The following is a 20,188-nucleotide window of genomic DNA, read 5'->3' as shown; positions in this document are numbered from 1 at the left end:
ATTGACTGTTCTAGAGAGTCACCAGATGAAGAGTTTATAAGTTTTCCTTTAGCACAAGGAACTAATATACCTCCTAGTGTCACAACACCCCCTACAGGCGACACCCCAGAAGACGCAGAGGTCCAGACCCCTGGCGGCACCAGAGACGAAGAGGAGGAGCTGTACGTGGACATGCCAGCGTTGGAGGAGGATGAGGATGCTGATGCGGTTGCACAACCAGAGGTCAGATGCTCATCCAGAACCAACAAGGGCGTTCCGCCACTACGACTGTCCTACTTTGCAGGGTCGGCGTCTCCACCAGAACCTTCCACTTGGGAAGAGGTAGAGCAGATGCCAGCCACCGAAGCCAGTCTCTGGAGGAAAGCCGCGCAGGAGGAGATAGACGCACTGCACAAGAACAAGACCTGGACACTCACAGAATTACCTGCTGGTAAGAAAGCAATTGGGAGAAAATGGGTGTTCAAGGTTAAAAGGGGTTCAGAAGGGGAGGTGCAACGTTACAAAGCAAGACTAGTGGCACAAGGTTTTTCACAGCAATATGGCCACGACTATGACCAAGTCTTTGCACCGACAGTGAGATACAGTAGCGTAAGATTACTTTTAAGCATCGCAGCATCTAAAGGGATGGAGGTGAAACACATCGATATAGCTACTGCGTTTTTGCATGGGGAAATTTCTGAAGAAATTTACATGAAGCAGCCTAAAGGTTTTATAAAGCCAAATGAGGCACATTTGGTTTGCAAGCTTCAAAAGGGACTGTATGGTTTAAAACAAGCAGCCAGAGCCTGGAACTTGAAATTGCATGGAATGCTGGTGAAACTTGGGTACAAGCAAGGTGAAGCTGACAAGTGTTTGTACACTAAGCAGAGTAATGGACAATTTTCTTATATTCTTGCCTTCGTTGACGACCTTTTAATCGCAACGTCAAATGACAGGGATTATAAAAATGTAGTCCAGCACCTCAACAAGGAAGTGCAAGTGAAGGAATTAGGACCAGTTGAGTATTACCTTGGGATTCAAGTGGAAAGAGAACAGGATGGTTCATTTCTACTTAATCAGAAGCAAAAGATAATTGAACTGTTGGAGAGTATGCAATTGCAGGATGCAAAACCCGTCGACACCCCGATGGCTATAGACTTCTTAAAGAACCAAGAGGATTCGAAGCTGCTGCCAAACAACACAGAGTATCGTTCAGCGATTGGTAAACTTTTGTATTTAGTTACCACATGCAGACCTGATTTAGCCAATGCAGTAGGGATTCTCAGCAGGAAAGTGAGTAGTCCCACTGAGCATGATTGGGTTGGTGTGAAGAGGGTGGTTCGATATCTTAAGGGTACAATGGATTGTAAATTAAAGTTACCAGCTGTCAGTGACCCTAAACTCATTGGGTACACTGATGCTGACTGGGCGGGTGATAATTCTGATTATAAATCCACAAGCGGGCATGTCTTTATGTATGGGGGCGGAGCTATCACATGGGGCAGTTATAAACAGAAATGTATAGCTTTATCGTCTACAGAATCGGAATATGTTGCGGCTACAGAAGCGTGCAGAGAGATTTCCTGGCTGGACCAACTCCTAACAGACTTTGGCGTGGAGAGAAAGGAACCTATAAGCCTGCTGGAGGACAACCAAAGCTGTCTAAAGCTGGCACAGAATGAGAAGTTCCTAGCACGCTCAAAGCACATTGGGGTCAGGTACCACTACGTTCGCCAGATGATACAAGATGGACTTGTCGAACTGTCGTACTGCTGCACATCGGAGATGACAGCAGACATCCTAACAAAACCCCTGCCAAGACAGAGTTTCCAGAACCTGCGTGTCAAGCTGGGACTCTTGGGTGGTTGAATAAAGTTGCTTATGTTTTGTTTTGTATGTAATGAATGTTGTGAATTGCCTGAGAAGGGGTTTGTGGGATGGAACACTGGGGCAGACAAGTCACAACAGTTCCTAGAGTGTCCACTAACAGGAACTCACCTGGAGGGACACCTGACTACAGATCAGTTCCTGTTCCCTCAGACATGCAAATGAGTTGGATTAGACAAAAGCCCTAGCCTGCAATCACTCTCTCTCTTAGCTACTTCCTCCCTCCTATCCTCCTATCCTATCCAAGCTTGTGTTAGCAAGCTTCCAATATTAGCAGAGTGACATTCCCCTTTTGTGCGCAGCAAAGCATGTGCGTTAGATTCGCTAGAATCTCTATAACAATATTACACTTTATAGTTCAATATTACACTTCCTGGCAAAGGTCCCCTTTGTCCCTCTTAAAAGAAATACACAACACAGTGTTTATAAAAGAAGATAGAGTTTACTTACAGTTTCATCCTGAGTTACAGCATAATCTCAGAAAGGCAGGCTTGCTTAGAAAAGTTACAAGTATATATACATCTAGAGACTACTTAGTAAAGTAAGACTCCATTTGGTCTCACTCTTGGCTGCAGGCCTAGAGTGAGAACCATGCTAACTAGAGATTCTCTGGAGATGTGTCCTCATCGAGGGAGGAAGTAGCTAAGAGAGAGAGTGATTGCAGGCTAGGGCTTTTGTCTAATCCAACTCATTTGCATGTCTGAGGGAACAGGAACTGATCTGTAGTCAGGTGTCCCTCCAGGTGAGTTCCTGTTAGTGGACACTCTAGGAACTGTTGTGACTTGTCTGCCCCAGTGTTCCATCCCACAAACCCCTTCTCAGGCAATTCACAACATTCATTACATACAAAACAAAACATAAGCAACTTTATTCAACCACCCAAGAGTCCCAGCTTGACACGCAGGTTCTGGAAACTCTGTCTTGGCAGGGGTTTTGTTAGGATGTCTGCTGTCATCTCCGATGTGCAGCAGTACGACAGTTCGACAAGTCCATCTTGTATCATCTGGCGAACGTAGTGGTACCTGACCCCAATGTGCTTTGAGCGTGCTAGGAACTTCTCATTCTGTGCCAGCTTTAGACAGCTTTGGTTGTCCTCCAGCAGGCTTATAGGTTCCTTTCTCTCCACACCAAAGTCTGTTAGGAGTTGGTCCAGCCAGGAAATCTCTCTGCACGCTTCTGTAGCCGCAACATATTCCGATTCTGTAGACGATAAAGCTATACATTTCTGTTTATAACTGCCCCATGTGATAGCTCCGCCCCCATACATAAAGACATGCCCGCTTGTGGATTTATAATCAGAATTATCACCCGCCCAGTCAGCATCAGTGTACCCAATGAGTTTAGGGTCACTGACAGCTGGTAACTTTAATTTACAATCCATTGTACCCTTAAGATATCGAACCACCCTCTTCACACCAACCCAATCATGCTCAGTGGGACTACTCACTTTCCTGCTGAGAATCCCTACTGCATTGGCTAAATCAGGTCTGCATGTGGTAACTAAATACAAAAGTTTACCAATCGCTGAACGATACTCTGTGTTGTTTGGCAGCAGCTTCGAATCCTCTTGGTTCTTTAAGAAGTCTGTAGCCATCGGGGTGTCGACGGGTTTTGCATCCTGCAATTGCATACTCTCCAACAGTTCAATTATCTTTTGCTTCTGATTAAGTAGAAATGAACCATCCTGTTCTCTTTCCACTTGAATCCCAAGGTAATACTCAACTGGTCCTAATTCCTTCACTTGCACTTCCTTGTTGAGGTGCTGGACTACATTTTTATAATCCCTGTCATTTGACGTTGCGATTAAAAGGTCGTCAACGAAGGCAAGAATATAAGAAAATTGTCCATTACTCTGCTTAGTGTACAAACACTTGTCAGCTTCACCTTGCTTGTACCCAAGTTTCACCAGCATTCCATGCAATTTCAAGTTCCAGGCTCTGGCTGCTTGTTTTAAACCATACAGTCCCTTTTGAAGCTTGCAAACCAAATGTGCCTCATTTGGCTTTATAAAACCTTTAGGCTGCTTCATGTAAATTTCTTCAGAAATTTCCCCATGCAAAAACGCAGTAGCTATATCGATGTGTTTCACCTCCATCCCTTTTGATGCTGCGATGCTTAAAAGTAATCTTACGCTACTGTATCTCACTGTCGGTGCAAAGACTTGGTCATAGTCGTGGCCATATTGCTGTGAAAAACCTTGTGCCACTAGTCTTGCTTTGTAACGTTGCACCTCCCCTTCTGAACCCCTTTTAACCTTGAACACCCATTTTCTCCCAATTGCTTTCTTACCAGCAGGTAATTCTGTGAGTGTCCAGGTCTTGTTCTTGTGCAGTGCGTCTATCTCCTCCTGCGCGGCTTTCCTCCAGAGACTGGCTTCGGTGGCTGGCATCTGCTCTACCTCTTCCCAAGTGGAAGGTTCTGGTGGAGACGCCGACCCTGCAAAATAGGACAGTCGTAGTGGCGGAACGCCCTTGTTGGTTCTGGATGAGCATCTGACCTCTGGTTGTGCAACCGCATCAGCATCCTCATCCTCCTCCAACGCTGGCATGTCCACGTACAGCTCCTCCTCTTCGTCTCTGGTGCCGCCAGGGGTCTGGACCTCTGCGTCTTCTGGGGTGTCGCCTGTAGGGGGTGTTGTGACACTAGGAGGTATATTAGTTCCTTGTGCTAAAGGAAAACTTATAAACTCTTCATCTGGTGACTCTCTAGAACAGTCAATAACTGTGTTCTTTGTATCAAACTTTCCCTGTTCATCAAAATGAACCACATGGTATGGGTCTACTCTGCCACTCTTTGGATCTAGAACTCTATATCCCTTTCCTCCAGGAGCATATCCAACCAGGATACCTGCTTTTGCTCTGGAGTCAAGCTTGTGTCTGCGCTCTTTGGGCACGTGGTAATAACAGACACTTCCAAACACACGTATGTGCTGCAGACTTGGGACTCTCCCGTGCCAAAGTTCAAATGGTGTGCGTTCTGCACCCTTTGTAGGCAATCTGTTTTGCAAATAAATCGCCGTATTCGCCGCTTCACCCCATAGCTTCTGTGACAAGTTGGCCTCTTTTAACATGCACCTTGTCATCTCCATAATAGACCTAAACTTTCTCTCAGCAATGGAGTTCTGTTGAGGCGTGTAAGCAACTGTAGTTACATGTGCTATGCCTTCTTGTGCCATGATGGCCTTCATCTGCCGTGAGCAAAACTCTCCACCATTATCCGAAATTAAGGTGGAAGGAGCTCTCTGGAATTTGTTCTTCACCATGTTTAAGTACAGTTTGAACAATTCCGGTGTCTGACTCTTTTCTTCTAGAAAATATCCAACACAATATCTTGAGAAGTCATCTATAAATATCAGAATGTACTTATTGTTTCCTAGGGAAGGTACATTCAGCGGACCACATAGGTCAGTATGAACAGTGTCCATGACTTTTGTGCTTCTCTTCTCTGTACAACGTGGGAAGGAAGGCTTGACTGCCTTTTCAGTTATGCAAGTTGTACAGTTTGGCATTGGTGTACTGCAATTCTTTACCTGTAGACCTTTTACCAGATTTTCCTTCTGCATTTTCAGGATAAGGTTGGTATCCCTGTGTCCAAGCCTTTTGTGCCAGAGTTCCAGATCTGGTTGATCCTTTCTGCTGGGTTGTGCAACCCTTGCAGACTCATTCTCTGAAATATCAATCTCATACACATCATTGATTAGTTTGGCCTGAATAAACACTTCACCATCTTTTATCACATTGCATTGTCCATTTTTAAATATAATTTCAAAACCTTTCTTGTCCAAGCTAGACACACTTATTAGATTACAGTTCAGCTTTGGTGCATACTTAACATTACTCACTGTAGTATCAAAAGACTCATTGTTCACTTTGAAATTCAAGTTCAAAGATCCTGCACCTATTGACTTTATAACATTTCCATCAGCAATTTCAATCTCAGACTGTTTATTATTGTCTATTTCATTGAAATATTCCCTTTTATAGCAGAAGTGGCTGCTTGCTGCACTGTCCAGAAGCCACTTATTGCGCTTTCCTTCACAGCTCTGGAAAGCTACATTTCTTTCTTGCAATATCATTGCACGCCCACGCCCCCCCTTCTTTTCGCCTTTTGGTGGAAAGGGGCGGGATTCATTCTTTGTAGATGCTCCATACTTGCGCTCAATATCCTTTAAGATTTGCGCTGCATCATCTCTGCTATTAATTGACGTTAGATGCTTATTGCGAAGTCCACTCAAAATTATGTGTCTGGCCTCGCTGTTCATGCGTTTCCAAGTTGCTATCTTTGCTAAATCCTCTTCTGTTTCGCCAGTAGGCATAGGATTTTCAATGGCATCCAAAACATTCCTTGCATCTAAAAATGCTATCAGGCGTTGTTTCCAAAATACGTAATTGTGGTCATCTAAAGCCATTAATCCTAGGTTAACTCCACTATCAAAATCTGCAAAAGCCATCTTGGAATCTCAAAATTCTAAAAATTTCTCAAAATTCAAAAATTTGCCAAAAATTCCAAAATCAAAATCTCTAAAAATATCTCAAAATGCAAAATAATCTTCACTGCCTCTGAGTTCTCAGTGCTGTAAACTCTGAGGGAGGGGAGGGGTAGCTAATCCCCTAGGCACACTGGAGAACAATAGACCATGTGCTCACCAGGAAGTTCTAACTGAAAAAATCCTACTCAGTTCAAAATCACAATCCAAAGCAATCCTTCAAAAATACACAAAAATACGCAGTCCTGGGCCGTAATAACCCTTTATGGGAATGTTAGGGATGTGGATTAGGATATATTATTAGATAGATCCTATCCAAGCTTGTGTTAGCAAGCTTCCAATATCAGCAGAGTGACATTCCCCTTTTGTGCGCAGCAAAGCATGTGCGTTAGATTCGCTAGAATCTCTATAACAATATTACACTTTATAGTTCAATATTACACTTCCTGGCAAAGGTCCCCTTTGTCCCTCTTAAAAGAAATACACAACACAGTGTTTATAAAATAAGATAGAGTTTACTTACAGTTTCATCCTGAGTTACAGCATAATCTCAGAAAGGCAGGCTTGCTTAGAAAAGTTACAAGTATATATACATCTAGAGACTACTTAGTAAAGTAAGACTCCATTTGGTCTCACTCTTGGCTGCAGGCCTAGAGTGAGAACCATGCTAACTAGAGATTCTCTGGAGATGTGTCCTCATCGAGGGAGGAAGTAGCTAAGAGAGAGAGTGATTGCAGGCTAGGGCTTTTGTCTAATCCAACTCATTTGCATGTCTGAGGGAACAGGAACTGACCTGTAGTCAGGTGTCCCTCCAGGTGAGTTCCTGTTAGTGGACACTCTAGGAACTGTTGTGACTTGTCTGCCCCAGTGTTCCATCCCACAAAATCATCCCTCATCAATGCTCTCCGAGGCAAGAAGGCAGAAGATGATGGTGCTGCCCCTGTAGGAGTGACAGAAACTACACTGAATCCAAAGGTTTATACGCATTCAAACTATCCCAAAGTGAAATTCTGGGACCTGCCAGGAATTGGATCCCCAGATTTCTCCCCAGAGAGTTACCTTAAGATGGTGGATTTCCCCAGCTATGACTTCTTTATCATTGTTGGCTCAGAGAGATTCCGATCCAACCACACTGACCTAGCTCAGGCAATCCAGGAGATGGAGAAGAAGTGTTATTTTGTGCGCTCCAAAGTAGACGCAGACGTATACAACATGGAAAGGTCTTACCCAAATACCTTCAATGAAGAGGAAGTCCTTGAAAAGATGAGGAATGACTTAAAGAAGCAGCTTAAGAAGTGCTTCAGGAACACCATCCCTCAAGTCTTTCTGATCTCCTCCTGGGACCTTGCCAAGTATGACTTCCCCCGACTGGTGGAGACGTTGGAGAAAGATCTGCCCAGCCTGAAGAGACATGCATTCCTGCTCAGCCTTCCCATGTTTTCCCCTGAAGTCACGGAAAAGAAGAAATCTGTACTGAAGAGCCACATATGGAAAATATCCCTGGCGTCTGCTGGCATCAATGCTATTCCCATTCCAGACATTCCTCTGGCTTGTGATGTTGCCCTCTTGCTTGGGTCCATGGTTGCCTTCTACAAGAGATTTGAGCTGGATGATGACTCCCTGGCTAGGCGGGCCAAATTGGCCAGGAAGCCTGTTGAAGAACTGAAGGCTGTGATGAAGTCTCCTCGGATGGGAGAAATTACCAGGGATCTCGTTATAAAGAAAATAACCGATTTTGCAATAACATTAATCCCGCATTTACTAGTTAGAAGCTTGGTAGCAGCAGGGGTGTCTTTTACCAGCACTTATTGGATGCTGTCGAGCTTCATCAATAATCTAGCTGAGGATGCTGAAAGGGTTCGAATGAAAGCCCTAGAACCAGAGCCCTAGGCAGAGCACCCAGGCAGGCACAAGACATGAGGCAACTCAAGGTGAGTTGCTGCTGCTGTGATGGCAAATGTTCCCACTTTGGCACCTTTTTTCCATACCCATTTTGGCTGGTTCTAGATACAATGGAGCAAGCCTTATAGCTGATTTGCCTTTTTTAAAATAATATATATATATATATATATATTATTGAAATTCCAGGCCCATACAATAATCAAAATTACAATAATCAAAATTAACACAAATTGGTCAAAAATACAGCAGCAAAATCATTTTGACCCCCCACCACCCTGCCCTCCACCCACCCTTTAGTGTTTTAGTGCTTCCAGCCATTCTTATCTTGCGTCTTAGTATTTTGAGTCCATGTATATACCTAACTTTTTAATAGGCAAATTAATTTTCATTATTGTGAGCCTTCATAGTTCTTTTGAGAGGTCAGCATTCTCCACCATAGTTGCTATATAATTTTTTCCAATCTTTGTCTTTTTTCCTTTCATTTATTCCTTTAATTTCTGCTGTTTTTAGTGCCAAATTATAATAAGAGATCATTTTTATTTGCCATTCCTCTTTACTAGGTACCTTTGTACTCGTCCAATTTTTTTCCTATTAATATTCTGGCTACTGTGGTTGCATTCATCAAAATACTTCTATCTTCTGGTAAGATCTCCTCATCTAGCATTCCTAATAAAAATAGCTCTGTTTTTTTCTTAAACAAGTACTTTTGAGTATCTTTTTCAGTTCTTTATATATCCACTCCCAATATTTCATTACATTGCCACCAGTTGTGTACATAGGTACCAGGTTCTTTATGACATCTCCAGCATTCAACTCTACTCCCCTTATGCATTTTTGCGTGTTTGTCTGGGGTTAAGTACCACCTGTACTGCATCTTTAATAGATTTTCTTTAAGATCATAGTTGGCTGTAAAATTCATGTCTCTTTTCCATAGATTTCCCCACTTCTCTAGCATAATTGGTTTCCCTAAATCTTGTCCCCACCGAATCATTGTTCCTTTTGTTAATTCCTCCTTAGTTTCCCATTCCAACAATAATTCATATAACTTTTTTATATATTTATTTTCACCCCTGATTAATATCTTATCTAATTCTGAAATTTCCTTATTGAAGCCAATTTTTTTAATCTTTTTGAAATTTTTGATTTATCTGAAAATATTGCAGCCAACTAGTCAAGAATGATTTCACTTCTTTGTACTCTTTTAGCAGCAGCGAAAAAAGCCAATGCAATTCTGGGCTGCATCAATAGGAGTATAGCATCTAGATCAAGGGAAGTAATAGTACCACTGTATTCTGCTCTGGTCAGACCTCACCTGGAGTACTGTGTCCAGTTCTGGGCACCACAGTTTAAGAAGGATACTGACAAGCTGGAACGTGTCCAGAAGAGGAGGGAGAGGAGGGAGAAAGGTTGTTTTCTGCTGCTCCAGAGAAGCGGACACGGAGCAATGGATTCAAACTACAAGAAAGAAGATTCCACCTAAACATTAGGAAGAACTTCCTGAAAGTAAGAGCTGTTTGGCAGTGGAATTTGCTACCAAGGAGTGTGGTGGAATCTCCTTCTTTGGAGGTCTTTAAGCAGAGGCTTGACAGGCATATCTCAAGAATGCTTTGATGGTGTTTCCTGCTCAGCAGGGGGTTGGACTGGATGGCCCTTGTGGTCTCTTCCAACTCTATGATTCTATGATAATTTTAAATCCCCATCAACCTCCTCCAGCAGAGTTTTATACGGTGGCCAACTTGTTCCCATATTTCGCCTTTTAACAGACACTGCTTCCACTGCTGATTTGCCTTACCGCAATACAACACAATCAAGCTTTTAAAAGTAGAAATAAAAAGCAACTTTCAATTTTTCTAAAGTCCTTTGGAGACAAGCATGCCAGACAGGTAAACCACTGCTCTTATGAATTGAATTGAAGTTTTCTGTGAACTGCCCTGAGACCTCTGGGTATACGGCAGTATATAAATTCAAATAATAATAATAATAATAATAATAATAATAATAATAATGTTGCAGATTCTGTGGAATGCAGTCTTGCTTTTTTTCAATAATTCAGAAAGCGTAGGGGGGAAATACCTCCTTCAAAGGAATAAATATCCCTTCCTTGGAGTGTCTCTCTCTCTCATTTTGCCTATGTAATATTTTGCTTCCTGCCCAATTCTAGCCTTGCTGATTCAGGCAATTATGATTTGCTTAAGGTTTATTCAAGGTTTCTCAGCCTTAACAAGATTTCAGATTTGTACTGCTAACATATTATACTGTTTTTATGTCATTAACCTCATTTATCTTATTTTCTGTAGTGCTTAATTAAGTTCCACCAAGTAAAGGAAATGCATTTGCTATGTGCCTGAAGACTCATCCTTGAACACTGAATTTTCTGTGTTGATATGTAGGGGGGCAAATTCCGTCGTAAAGGGAACTGAGATGAGAAAGTGGATTTCTGCTTTGTAGAAATCGAGCTTATATTTACCCTCTGAACAAAGCAAAGCTGTCACACTGCCTGCTCTCCTTCCCCCCCTTTTACTTCAAAAATGCTTTGCTGACACTAATGCAGCAGAAGACACTTGCTTTGCGGAAGAGGGTTACCTCTCAAAGTGAGACATTCTGGGTTAGATGGCCAGGGAGAGTTGCCTGCACCAACATGTTTCCACAGGGGCTAGAAATTGTTTTTAAAGATAGTTAAAAGATCAAGATTCATAAAGTTCAGGACTTGCAGCCATTTTGAACTTTTTGTTATGGCATTCTTTAAAACATGAGTCTCGCTTCTTCGTTCAGTCTGAGGATAGTAGAGCCTACAGACAGGGGCGTAGCAAGGGGGTGCGATGGGAACGCGCCACCCCGGGTGCCACCCTGCAGGGTCCTTGGCAAAGCGCCAAGTGGGTGAGTGAGCAAGCCACCCAGCGTGCGATTTGCCTCCATCCCACCTGGGCTGTGGGCAGAAGCGAGGGGCGGACCAGCGCTGTCGGCAAACTGCTAGTAGTGTGCATGCGCAGCGGCGCTATGTAGTGGTGCTGCGCATGCACTCTACGTGGTGACGCCCCACCCCTGGGGTGCGTTATGTTTGCCACTGCCTACAGACATTCGCCACTGCCTACAGACATTTTGGGCTACAAGGGATCTTGTGAGCTTGGATTTTGCATATGTGGTTTTGCTTTTTTTGGTTAAAACACACTGAAACATAACGGTCATGGCCCACTGCAGCACCTCAGGGAGATGCATGGCTGGTAGTTGACATTTTATTGGGAAGAGAAACACCTACAGCAGCTCCCACAGGGCAACTTCTTCTGCACGGAAGCCACTGCTGCTCATTCCTCTTCGAGCCTCTCCTGGTTCTAGGAGATGGCGGAGCAGGGGAAGGTGGGGAGGCAACTGGCCCATCCCTTGGCTGAACAGTTTCTTCCTCCTCCTCCTCCTGGTCTGGCTGCTGCCTGTCGGGTGGCTCCCAGCCCCATAAATCAGTGGCTCCCTCTCCCAGGTCAGCCTCCTGGCCCCCTGCCCCCACCACATTCACAATGACACAATGACATCTGTTCTCTGAGGAAGAATCAAGCCAAGAGGTTTTGTTGCCTGAGGTGAAGGACAAGATGGCTGCTGCCCCTCACTCCATTCCATGGACAAAAAGGAAGTGGATCAGCCATTGAATGACTTTAGAGCACTGGCAGTGGAGCCCTGTCCTCTCCTCACATGAGGGAAATGGCCTTAGGGGACTCAGGCAGGCTGCTTCCAAAGGGGTAGCCATATTGGTTTGTTGAAGCAGAAACAGCAAGTGCCTCTATTTTCCTGCCCTGGTTTCTGATTTGATCCTGGAATGTCCTGCTTTTCCTTAGGATGTCCCTATTTTCATTGGAGAAATGTTGGAGGGTATGGAGTTATCTGACCCCTGAGCCGTATGAACGCAATCTTGTATAGGGAAGTTACGGTATTTTAAAATGTTCAATGTTTTATTACGTTTTTATATTTATTGGTAGCTGCCCAGAGTGGCTGGGACAACCCAGTAAAATGTGTAGGGTTATAAATAGTAAAATTATCATTATGGAATGGGACGTCCCTATTTTCACCTGAGAAATGTTGGAGGGTATGCCAAGGGTCTTATGGCATCTTAAAAGAGGAGAGTGGCTAGCGGGGATCCTTAAGAGGAACGGTCAGGAATAGCCGCCACCACTGAACTTCCCCCAATATGCACACCCTCAGCGTCTGCTATCTGAGGCAGCTGCTTCACACTGGCTAATGGCAGAGCTGGTCCTGTTAGACTAGGCCAGGAAAATGGCAACACTTGGTGACAGAACATGGAGCAAGCCTCCCGGAAGATAAAACAGAAGTTGGGTGGCTTTGTGAATCTCCTTGCCCAATCAGCCTGTCCTTCCAATTTCATCATGCTGGGGGTAGCGCTAACATTGATCTACGGGCCTGATCTATCCAGACCTAAATGAATGCCACTTGAAATGTCATTCCCTCCTGAAACAGGTTGCATCGTTTTGACCCACCCAATAAAACAAACAGTTGGCACCCCCCATTGTCATCCACAAATAGAGGGGTAAATTGTGGGTGGGGTGGTTTAGTTCTGGCCCAATCCCACTGTATATAGTATTTCACCTCAGCCTTCCCAAAGCAAGTTATGCTTCAGAAATTTTGGACTACAACACCCATCAGTTCTAGCTAGCATGGCCAATGGCCAGGAATGATGGGGAATGAAGTAGAAAACACCTGGAAGGCATCAGTTTGAGGAAGGCTGTAGGATCTTCCAGATGTCCTTTTTATTGAGCATTCATATGTGAGCTCATATTTGGGCATCTGCAAATGTTTTGGGGTGGTCATACTGCAGGGGTCAGCAAACTTTTTCAGCAGGGGGCCGGTCTACTGTCCTGCAGACCTTGTGGGGGGCCGGACTATATTTTGAAAAAAAATATGAATGAATTCCTATGCCCCACAAATAACCCAGAGATGCATTTTAAATAAAAGGACACATTCTACTCATGTTAAAACACCAGGCAGGCTCCACAAATAACCCAGAGATGCATTTTAAATAAAAGGACACATTCTACTCATGTAAAAACATGCTGATTCCCGGATCGTCCGCGGGCCGGATTTAGAAGGCGATTGGGCCGCATCCAGCCCCCGGGCCTTAGTTTGGGGATGGTCATACTGCTTTGTTTGCAATAGGCACGGGCTCCATAGTTTTCTGCTAAAGCCCTGCAACTTTTTCGTAACACACATGGGTGTGTGTGTTGCTAACTTTTGTCCCATTACAGAGCAAGAGTGACCTTCCAGATGGCAATAATAACTGAGTGACCTTGGGGAAGTGTTGCAAAACTCTTAATAAAGAGTGGAATGGTATGTGGATGGCCCAGTATAACTCTCCCACTCATGCATTATTATTGTGTCAACACCCACAAAAGACACCAGCCTGGAGGGGAGTCAAGACAATTCACAATATTTCTTATGGAAAACTGAATGTTGATTAGTTAGGGTGGCCATATTTCAAAAGGAGAAAATCCAGACACAAAAATGTATGGCTTTTTCTCAAAAAAAAAAAAAAGCTACGCTATCGACATGGGCTGCCATACATTCAGATTTTCTGGACATTTCTAAAATATTTAGAGTGACCATGTGGAAGCTGCGTTGATTATATAACACAAATGTCTTGGCAGCGGCAAGGAGATTCATTTAACCAATTAGTTTATTTCATGAAACCTTATATTGTACACCACTCAATTCTAATAAAACCTCAAAGTGGTTTGCAAAGAGATAAAACAATAAAACCAGGAAACAATTACAGCCGTGCTTTAAGATATGCAAGAGTTAAAATACTAAAACAGATTAAAATTTCCTCAACTTTCTATTTAACAAATGTGGAGGCTCCTGTCTAGCTGGATGCCCTCCTTCAGTTTGAGTGTGTATGAGGGAAAGAAAATTCTGAAATAGATGTTGCATGGTACTTGTGATATAGAGCTAACTCTTGTTCTTAAAGAAAAAAGCAAAGGCAACACACACACACACACACACACACACACACACACACACACACACACGGTGAATGCTGCAGCCTGCATAAATAATAATTTGAGACCATCCTTGCAAGCAGGTTCAAATACGTCGCTAGTTTTTTCTAATCTGACATCAGATACAGAACAATTCATTAGTGGACTGAAAGAATTATGACTAGTAAAAAGTCCATTTGTCCCAAAGTCTCCTTTTGGTATTGGTCTTAATTCTTATACATTACTGTACGTAGAGATACTAATTTTTAAAAAGGAACTGAAGGGGTATTATGCTGGCATTCGGATTATTTCACTTAGGGTTTTTTTTAAAAAAATTTTTTTGAGAAGCCTAATATTTATTGAATTTTTAAAATAAAAAACCTGATCATCTGATCATTATTTTTTAAAATGTCTTTTGGTGTGGTTGTTTTAAAAATGGAAACCTGTATAATTCTCCAGATGCTCTATCAAGCACTTAGTCATAATATTCTAGGTTTGCAAGACATGACTTGAGAGTCCACAGAAGCTTGCGCAAACTGCTATCCCTGCAGACACATCTGTGCAGCTGTTTGCTGCTAAATTGACTTTTTCCCTTCTGCCTCAAGAGCTTTGGACAGAACACTCTGGGTGTCATCCGCAGCACCCGATATGCATTTCTGCAGCATGAAGTAGGTGCGAAGAAGTGAAACCCCTCCGGACAGAAGGCAGCCAAAGATGGGGAAATGCTCCCAGCGGTGATATTCATAAGCCATCACTGAGAGTCCCACCAAGTCTGGCAGCACCCATAAAATGGCAGAGAACATTCCCAGGGACTGCATTGCTGCTTTAAGGGCTGTGCTTGTCTTTCCAACACGCTGGGCCAGAGCTGCAAGGGATCGATCGTTCAGGCCAAAGTCTAGAAAGCACCAGGAGCGGAACTTACTAAACAGAAATATGGGAAGAAGGAAAGGAACTGGGCTTCCAAGAGCGACCAACAAACAAAGCCTGTTGGTCCAAATCTTCTCCTTCACAGAGGCTTTCTTTTTCTCTAAGATAGGCAGACAGATGCTAGGGAAGCGGTGCAGAAAGGCTTGCCTCTTCAGTCGCAAGAGATCGTTCTTCAGCATTTCCTGCAGGAGGGGGAAATCAAAGCGGTCGGCTTCCCAGTTGGAGACGATGAAGACTTGTGGGTCCCTCACTCCTTCTCTTACCAAGCACTCTTTGCAGTCCTCCTGGATGTGCAAGAGGACCTTCTCTTCATTGTAGTCGGATGGCTGTTGCCTCTTGGCGGCCGACAGGTCCAGGTCTGCTTTGGTGCGCACAAAGTAGAAATTCTTGGCCATATCTTGGATCTCATGGACCAGGTCAGAATGGGTGGCACGGAAGCGCTGGGAGCCGACGATAACGAAGAAATCAAAGTGATTTAAATCAACCTTCTTCTCAAATTTGTCCTTCCCAAAAGTTGGCGTTCCCTTTCCGGGGTGGTCCCAAAGGATCACTTGTGGAAGTGTCGGGTGTGGGTAATCCTTGACTTGCAATGTTGTCATCTGTATGCCGGTTGCAGCGGCACGCGGGTCATCAGCATGAAGACCCAACATGGCATTGATGAAGGAAGACTTCCCGGAGCCGGGCTCTCCTACTACGGCAACGTTGAGTGGAGTGCTGTTGAAAAAGTGCAGTGGTTTTGCCAGCACGTGCGACACAGCATCTGCCAATTGGCCCTGAGAAACGGCTACCTCAAAGTCTTCCATCATTGTGGATCTCGGTGTACTGCAGAAAAAGGAAGCAGGAAAATGTTAAGCAACCAGCCTAACTAGAGGCATTCATTTATTTAACGAGAGTGGCATGCCCTCTGTAAAATTTCCAGCATCGGCAATATTGTTATCATTTGCCAAGCAACAAAGCTTTATAGGTAGAAGGTATGAATCCCATCAGATTCTGTAATTCAGAAGTGAGTGCAAGGCTAAAGTGCCCAAAGGTCATGGGACCAGGGCCGGCGCGTCCATTAAGGCGAACGAGGCAGCTGCCTAGGGCGCCAAAATGGAGGGGGCGCTGGCCAGCCTGTCCGCCGCCCACCCCCACCCCCCCGGTGCTGCCTGGGGCCGCCTCCACTCTCCTCTCAGCTGTTGAGTGGCTTCCAAAGAGCGGCCAGAGAATGGCCTGAAGCCGCTCAACAGCTTAGAGGCGCAGTGGAGGCGGCCCCAGCCTGAAGGTGCAGAAGAGGAGGGTCTGGTCAAAGAGAAGGAGGGGTTGAGGCAGTTTTATTTAAGTGTGCTTTAAGAATGTATGTAAATTCTGCTCCTGCTTGTCATTTAAGTCAGAGGTTTGTTTTCAACCTTTTTGAGTCCACAGCTCCTTTGACCAAGTACCTTCTTTCTGAGGCACCCCTGTGGGGCTCAGGAGCCCAGTTATGTCACCCCTTGCCTGCAGAGCTGGTAGCCTCTCACCCTTTTTCAACGCCCCCCCTTGTGAAGTATTCCCTCAGCCTCCTCTCTTCTCCACTCTCCTTGAGAGTCCTCTGGGCAGCCACTGCTCCCTCCCCTGGTCTCTGAGCTGCCACCCCCCCCTGCCCTCAAGAGAGGTTCCTCCTCACATTGCCCCACAGGGGCCTGGGAATTGTGTGTCCATTCCCAACAGCAAGGGCTGGTGGTCTGGCTGGCTGAACTCCCTTGCCCACTTGCTTACTCTGAGGCCCTGCTTCAGCTCCTGGAAACCAGTCCCCGCCCCCCCCCCGCCAGCCCCAGAGGCACCATTTGCCTGGGGAGCTAATAGCCAGGGCTGCTGCAACAAACAGCTGTGCAAGCCTTTGGGGGGGGGGCAGAGATGCGAGAGGCGGAGAGGGCATCCAAGGAAGGAGGGAAGGAAAGAGGGACAGAGGCCAGTGTTGCCCATGGCACCTCTGACCATCATTCAAGCCACCCCAGGTGCCACGGCATATTGGTTGAAAACCACTGATTTAAGTAACTAATAACCAGATATGCCTTATGTGCCTAAATTCCCCACCCACTCCCCCCTCCCCCCAAGCTGCACATTATCAGCTTTCCAACAAAATGGTTTCTCTTCTCTTATTGGGGACATCCTCCCCCGTCCTTCTCCCCAACCTGACCAGACACAAATTCCTCGCCTCTGTCTTGACCCCTCAACAAAGCTTTATTATTTTTTTCCATTCTCTCTCCCCCCCCCTGAAGTTTTTTGGGGGGTGAAAGATTTTTCCTCACACTCCTGTCTGGAAATCACCTGGGATTTCATGTTGCTGAGAGAGGAAAGGGGGGGGGAGATAAATGATCAAAGTGAGGGGGTCAAAAACCTTCAAAACAAATGGGGGGGTGAAGCGCAGAGCAGGATCCGGATGGAAAGTTGCCCCGAAGTTGGGTCGTTTCTCTCCCCCCCCCTCCCCACCACCTTCCCTTCAGGGAGGGAGGGAGAGAATGGGATGGGAGCTCTTTTCCTTCTGATCCTGGCATCTAAGGTGAGGGAAGAGCCGGGAAATGAGCAGGAGGGGCTAATGAATGAAGTTTCTCTCTCTCTCTCGAGGTGTGTGCTGGGTACGCGGACGAAGAGCAGCCTGGAAGGGAAGGCTGTGTGCACCAGTGGAGAGATCTGGGATAGCCAGTGGGGGGGCAAGGGAGGTGGGCGATGGGCTGTGGGTTTTTTTTTGTGTGTGTGTGTGTGTGTGTGTGACACACACAGAGAGAATACGATCTCCAACACCTCCGACTCTGAGACCAGAAAGTTATCATTGTGGAACAAATCAGTATGATATTGTTTGCATGTTCCGTTTAAAACAATCTGTGTATTTTTTTACAACTCAATTCCCGGTACATTAAAAAAACAACAACCACACCTGTCAACTCACATCAAAATGTCATTTTATCTGCTGAAACCTTTTATTAAGAAAAAATAAATTAAATACTGGATTTTCTGTGAAAGAATTCATTACAAGGTGACGTGTGTGAGGAATTGAATGCGTGTGGGGGGTGGAGGAGAGACGGAAAGAAGAGCTCATTTGTCCGTGGCAAGGGGGGGGGCAGGGGCGCCAGATCATTTAGCTAAGGCTCTGCCCGCTTCCAAATAGCTTCCCCTCCCCTCTGTCAAACCCCAAAAAAGGAAAGAGGCAGGAGGCGAGAGGAGCAGGAGGGCAGCCTCGTAGCAGCTGCAGAAGGGGAAGTCGAATGAACACGCGTCACCGCTGGAAAGGGAGACCCGCGTTGATTTCAGAGCAGTTAGCCTACTTTCAACTCTTATAGTAGCACCAGCTCTGCTTGCTCCCTGGAGCTTTCATGTTATTTATTCCCTTTGCAGCGGGGAAGAAGGGCAGCCTTCTCCAACATCATTATTCATAAGAGTGAAAATAAACGATTCTGCCGCCTCCTGCCTAGCAATAAGCTCAGAGTCTCCTTTAACTCAAACACGCTCAGAAAAAAAGAGAAAACACGGAAATCAGCAGAGCACCAGGAGAAATGCTCACCTCCTTTCCTGCTGCCTGTCCGATTTTTATGCTGGAAAGCTCAGTTTCCCTCTTCCGAGGCTTTGCTTGCTGGTCTCTGACCCTTTTCTTCGTCCAACTCTCTCTCTCTCTCGCTTTTATTCCCTCTCCCTCCCGGTCGTCGCACTACAAAAAGCAAAGAAGAAAGCGAAAGTACGCGCGAAGAGAGATACAGTATAAGAGTGCAACGAAGAGCGAGAGCCTCATTCCCCGCTAGAGGGAGCTCCAAGCAGCCTGGTTGACAGCGGGGACGCTGCCCTTTCATGGGAAGGTCCCAAAGGATCACTCGTGAAACTTGAAGCATCAGAGATGATTAATCCTTTACCTCTGCGGTAGTTGCCTCTGTGTCAGTCTCTGTGCCAGTCTCAGCAGCTCCCGAGTTTTCTGCACTTAAGCCCCACATGGCACTGATTTCAAGGGGTTGAACTAGATGACCCTTGAGGTCCTTTCCAACTCTACAATTCTATGATTCTGTGACTTCCCAGAGTCCAGAGTCTCCTACTACGTACGTACTGCAGTGTAGATTGGAGTCTTTGGAAAGGACGGTAGAAATTTCAGGGAGGCACGAAATCTTTTAGAGCCCGCAAAGAAGCAGGAAGGGTTCTATCGCCCGTCTCAACTGCTTTGAGGTTTTATTGCAATTAATCAGGACGTAAATCCTGTGAAATACACAATGTTCCACCATGATTTCTTCATAGCGTGGGCGCTTGCATCTCATGATCTCGTTTTAGCTGTCTCCATTGCATTTTGTACACTGCCTTTTGAGGAAAATAATAATAATAATATTAATATTAATAATAATAATAATAATAATAATAGACGTCCTGATGAATTTTCATGGGAACTTTTAAAAAAAGGAAATAGCCAACAGATGGGGAGATGTGAAGAGCTGAACTTAAATATTGGAAAAATGAGAAATTGAGAGAAACTGAAAATAATAAATTTGCCCACTTCTCTCAGGAGATTTTCCCCTACGCTGAAGGAAATACTTGCTGACATTCTCCCTTCTACACAAATATTAAAGGGGAAGGAGTCCCTGTCCTCTTTTTCCAATCATCTCCCCCACATCTCCTCTAAAATCTCCTCTAGTTGCTCCCAGCTGGGAAGGTTTGCAAACTTGGGTGAGGAGAAAACATGATGCACACAGTGATGTTGAAGCTGGAAGCTCCTCATATCCTTCAGAAGAAGGATATTGATAATCTGTAACTGTACAGAGGAGGGCAACCAAGATTATCAAAGCTCTGGAAAACAAGCCTTATGAGGAACGGTTGAAGGAGCTGGATATGTTTATCCTGGAAAAGAGGAGATTGAGAGGATATACGATAGCCATCTTCAAATATCTCAAGGGTTGTCACAAGAGGGAATGTTTTCTTCTGCTCCGGAGGGTAGGGCTTGAACCAATGGCTTCAAATTACAAGATTGAACATGAGGAAGAAATACTGTAGTTTATTTTTTTAGAAACATTCTAACATTCTGCAGGGTGCAGAGCGGCTA

At 44.9% G+C, this 20,188-nt stretch overlaps 2 protein-coding genes across 2 annotated transcripts in view; both read right to left on the bottom strand.

The window, feature by feature from the left end:
* LOC118086965 (interferon-inducible GTPase 5) overlaps positions 1 to 20,188 on the bottom strand; it is a 159,488-nt gene that overhangs the window by 91,814 nt on the left and 47,486 nt on the right. The window lies entirely within an intron of this gene.
* LOC132592293 (interferon-inducible GTPase 5-like) lies at positions 14,572 to 18,825 on the bottom strand. The gene is made up of 2 exons (XM_060275651.1): positions 18,677 to 18,825; positions 14,572 to 15,978 (listed from the first exon to the last, which is right to left on the bottom strand). Exon 2 carries the CDS (start codon positions 15,960 to 15,962, stop codon positions 14,805 to 14,807), a length of 1,158 nt encoding a protein of 385 aa, XP_060131634.1. The 5' UTR covers positions 15,963 to 15,978; positions 18,677 to 18,825; the 3' UTR covers positions 14,572 to 14,804.

The sequence above is a fragment of the Zootoca vivipara genome, chromosome 6 (assembly GCF_963506605.1).
Source record: "Zootoca vivipara chromosome 6, rZooViv1.1, whole genome shotgun sequence".
NCBI classification, from domain to species: Eukaryota; Metazoa; Chordata; class Lepidosauria; order Squamata; family Lacertidae; genus Zootoca; species Zootoca vivipara.
Note: the sequence above shows the minus strand (reverse complement) of the source record. Positions and strands in the feature narration are given on the sequence as shown.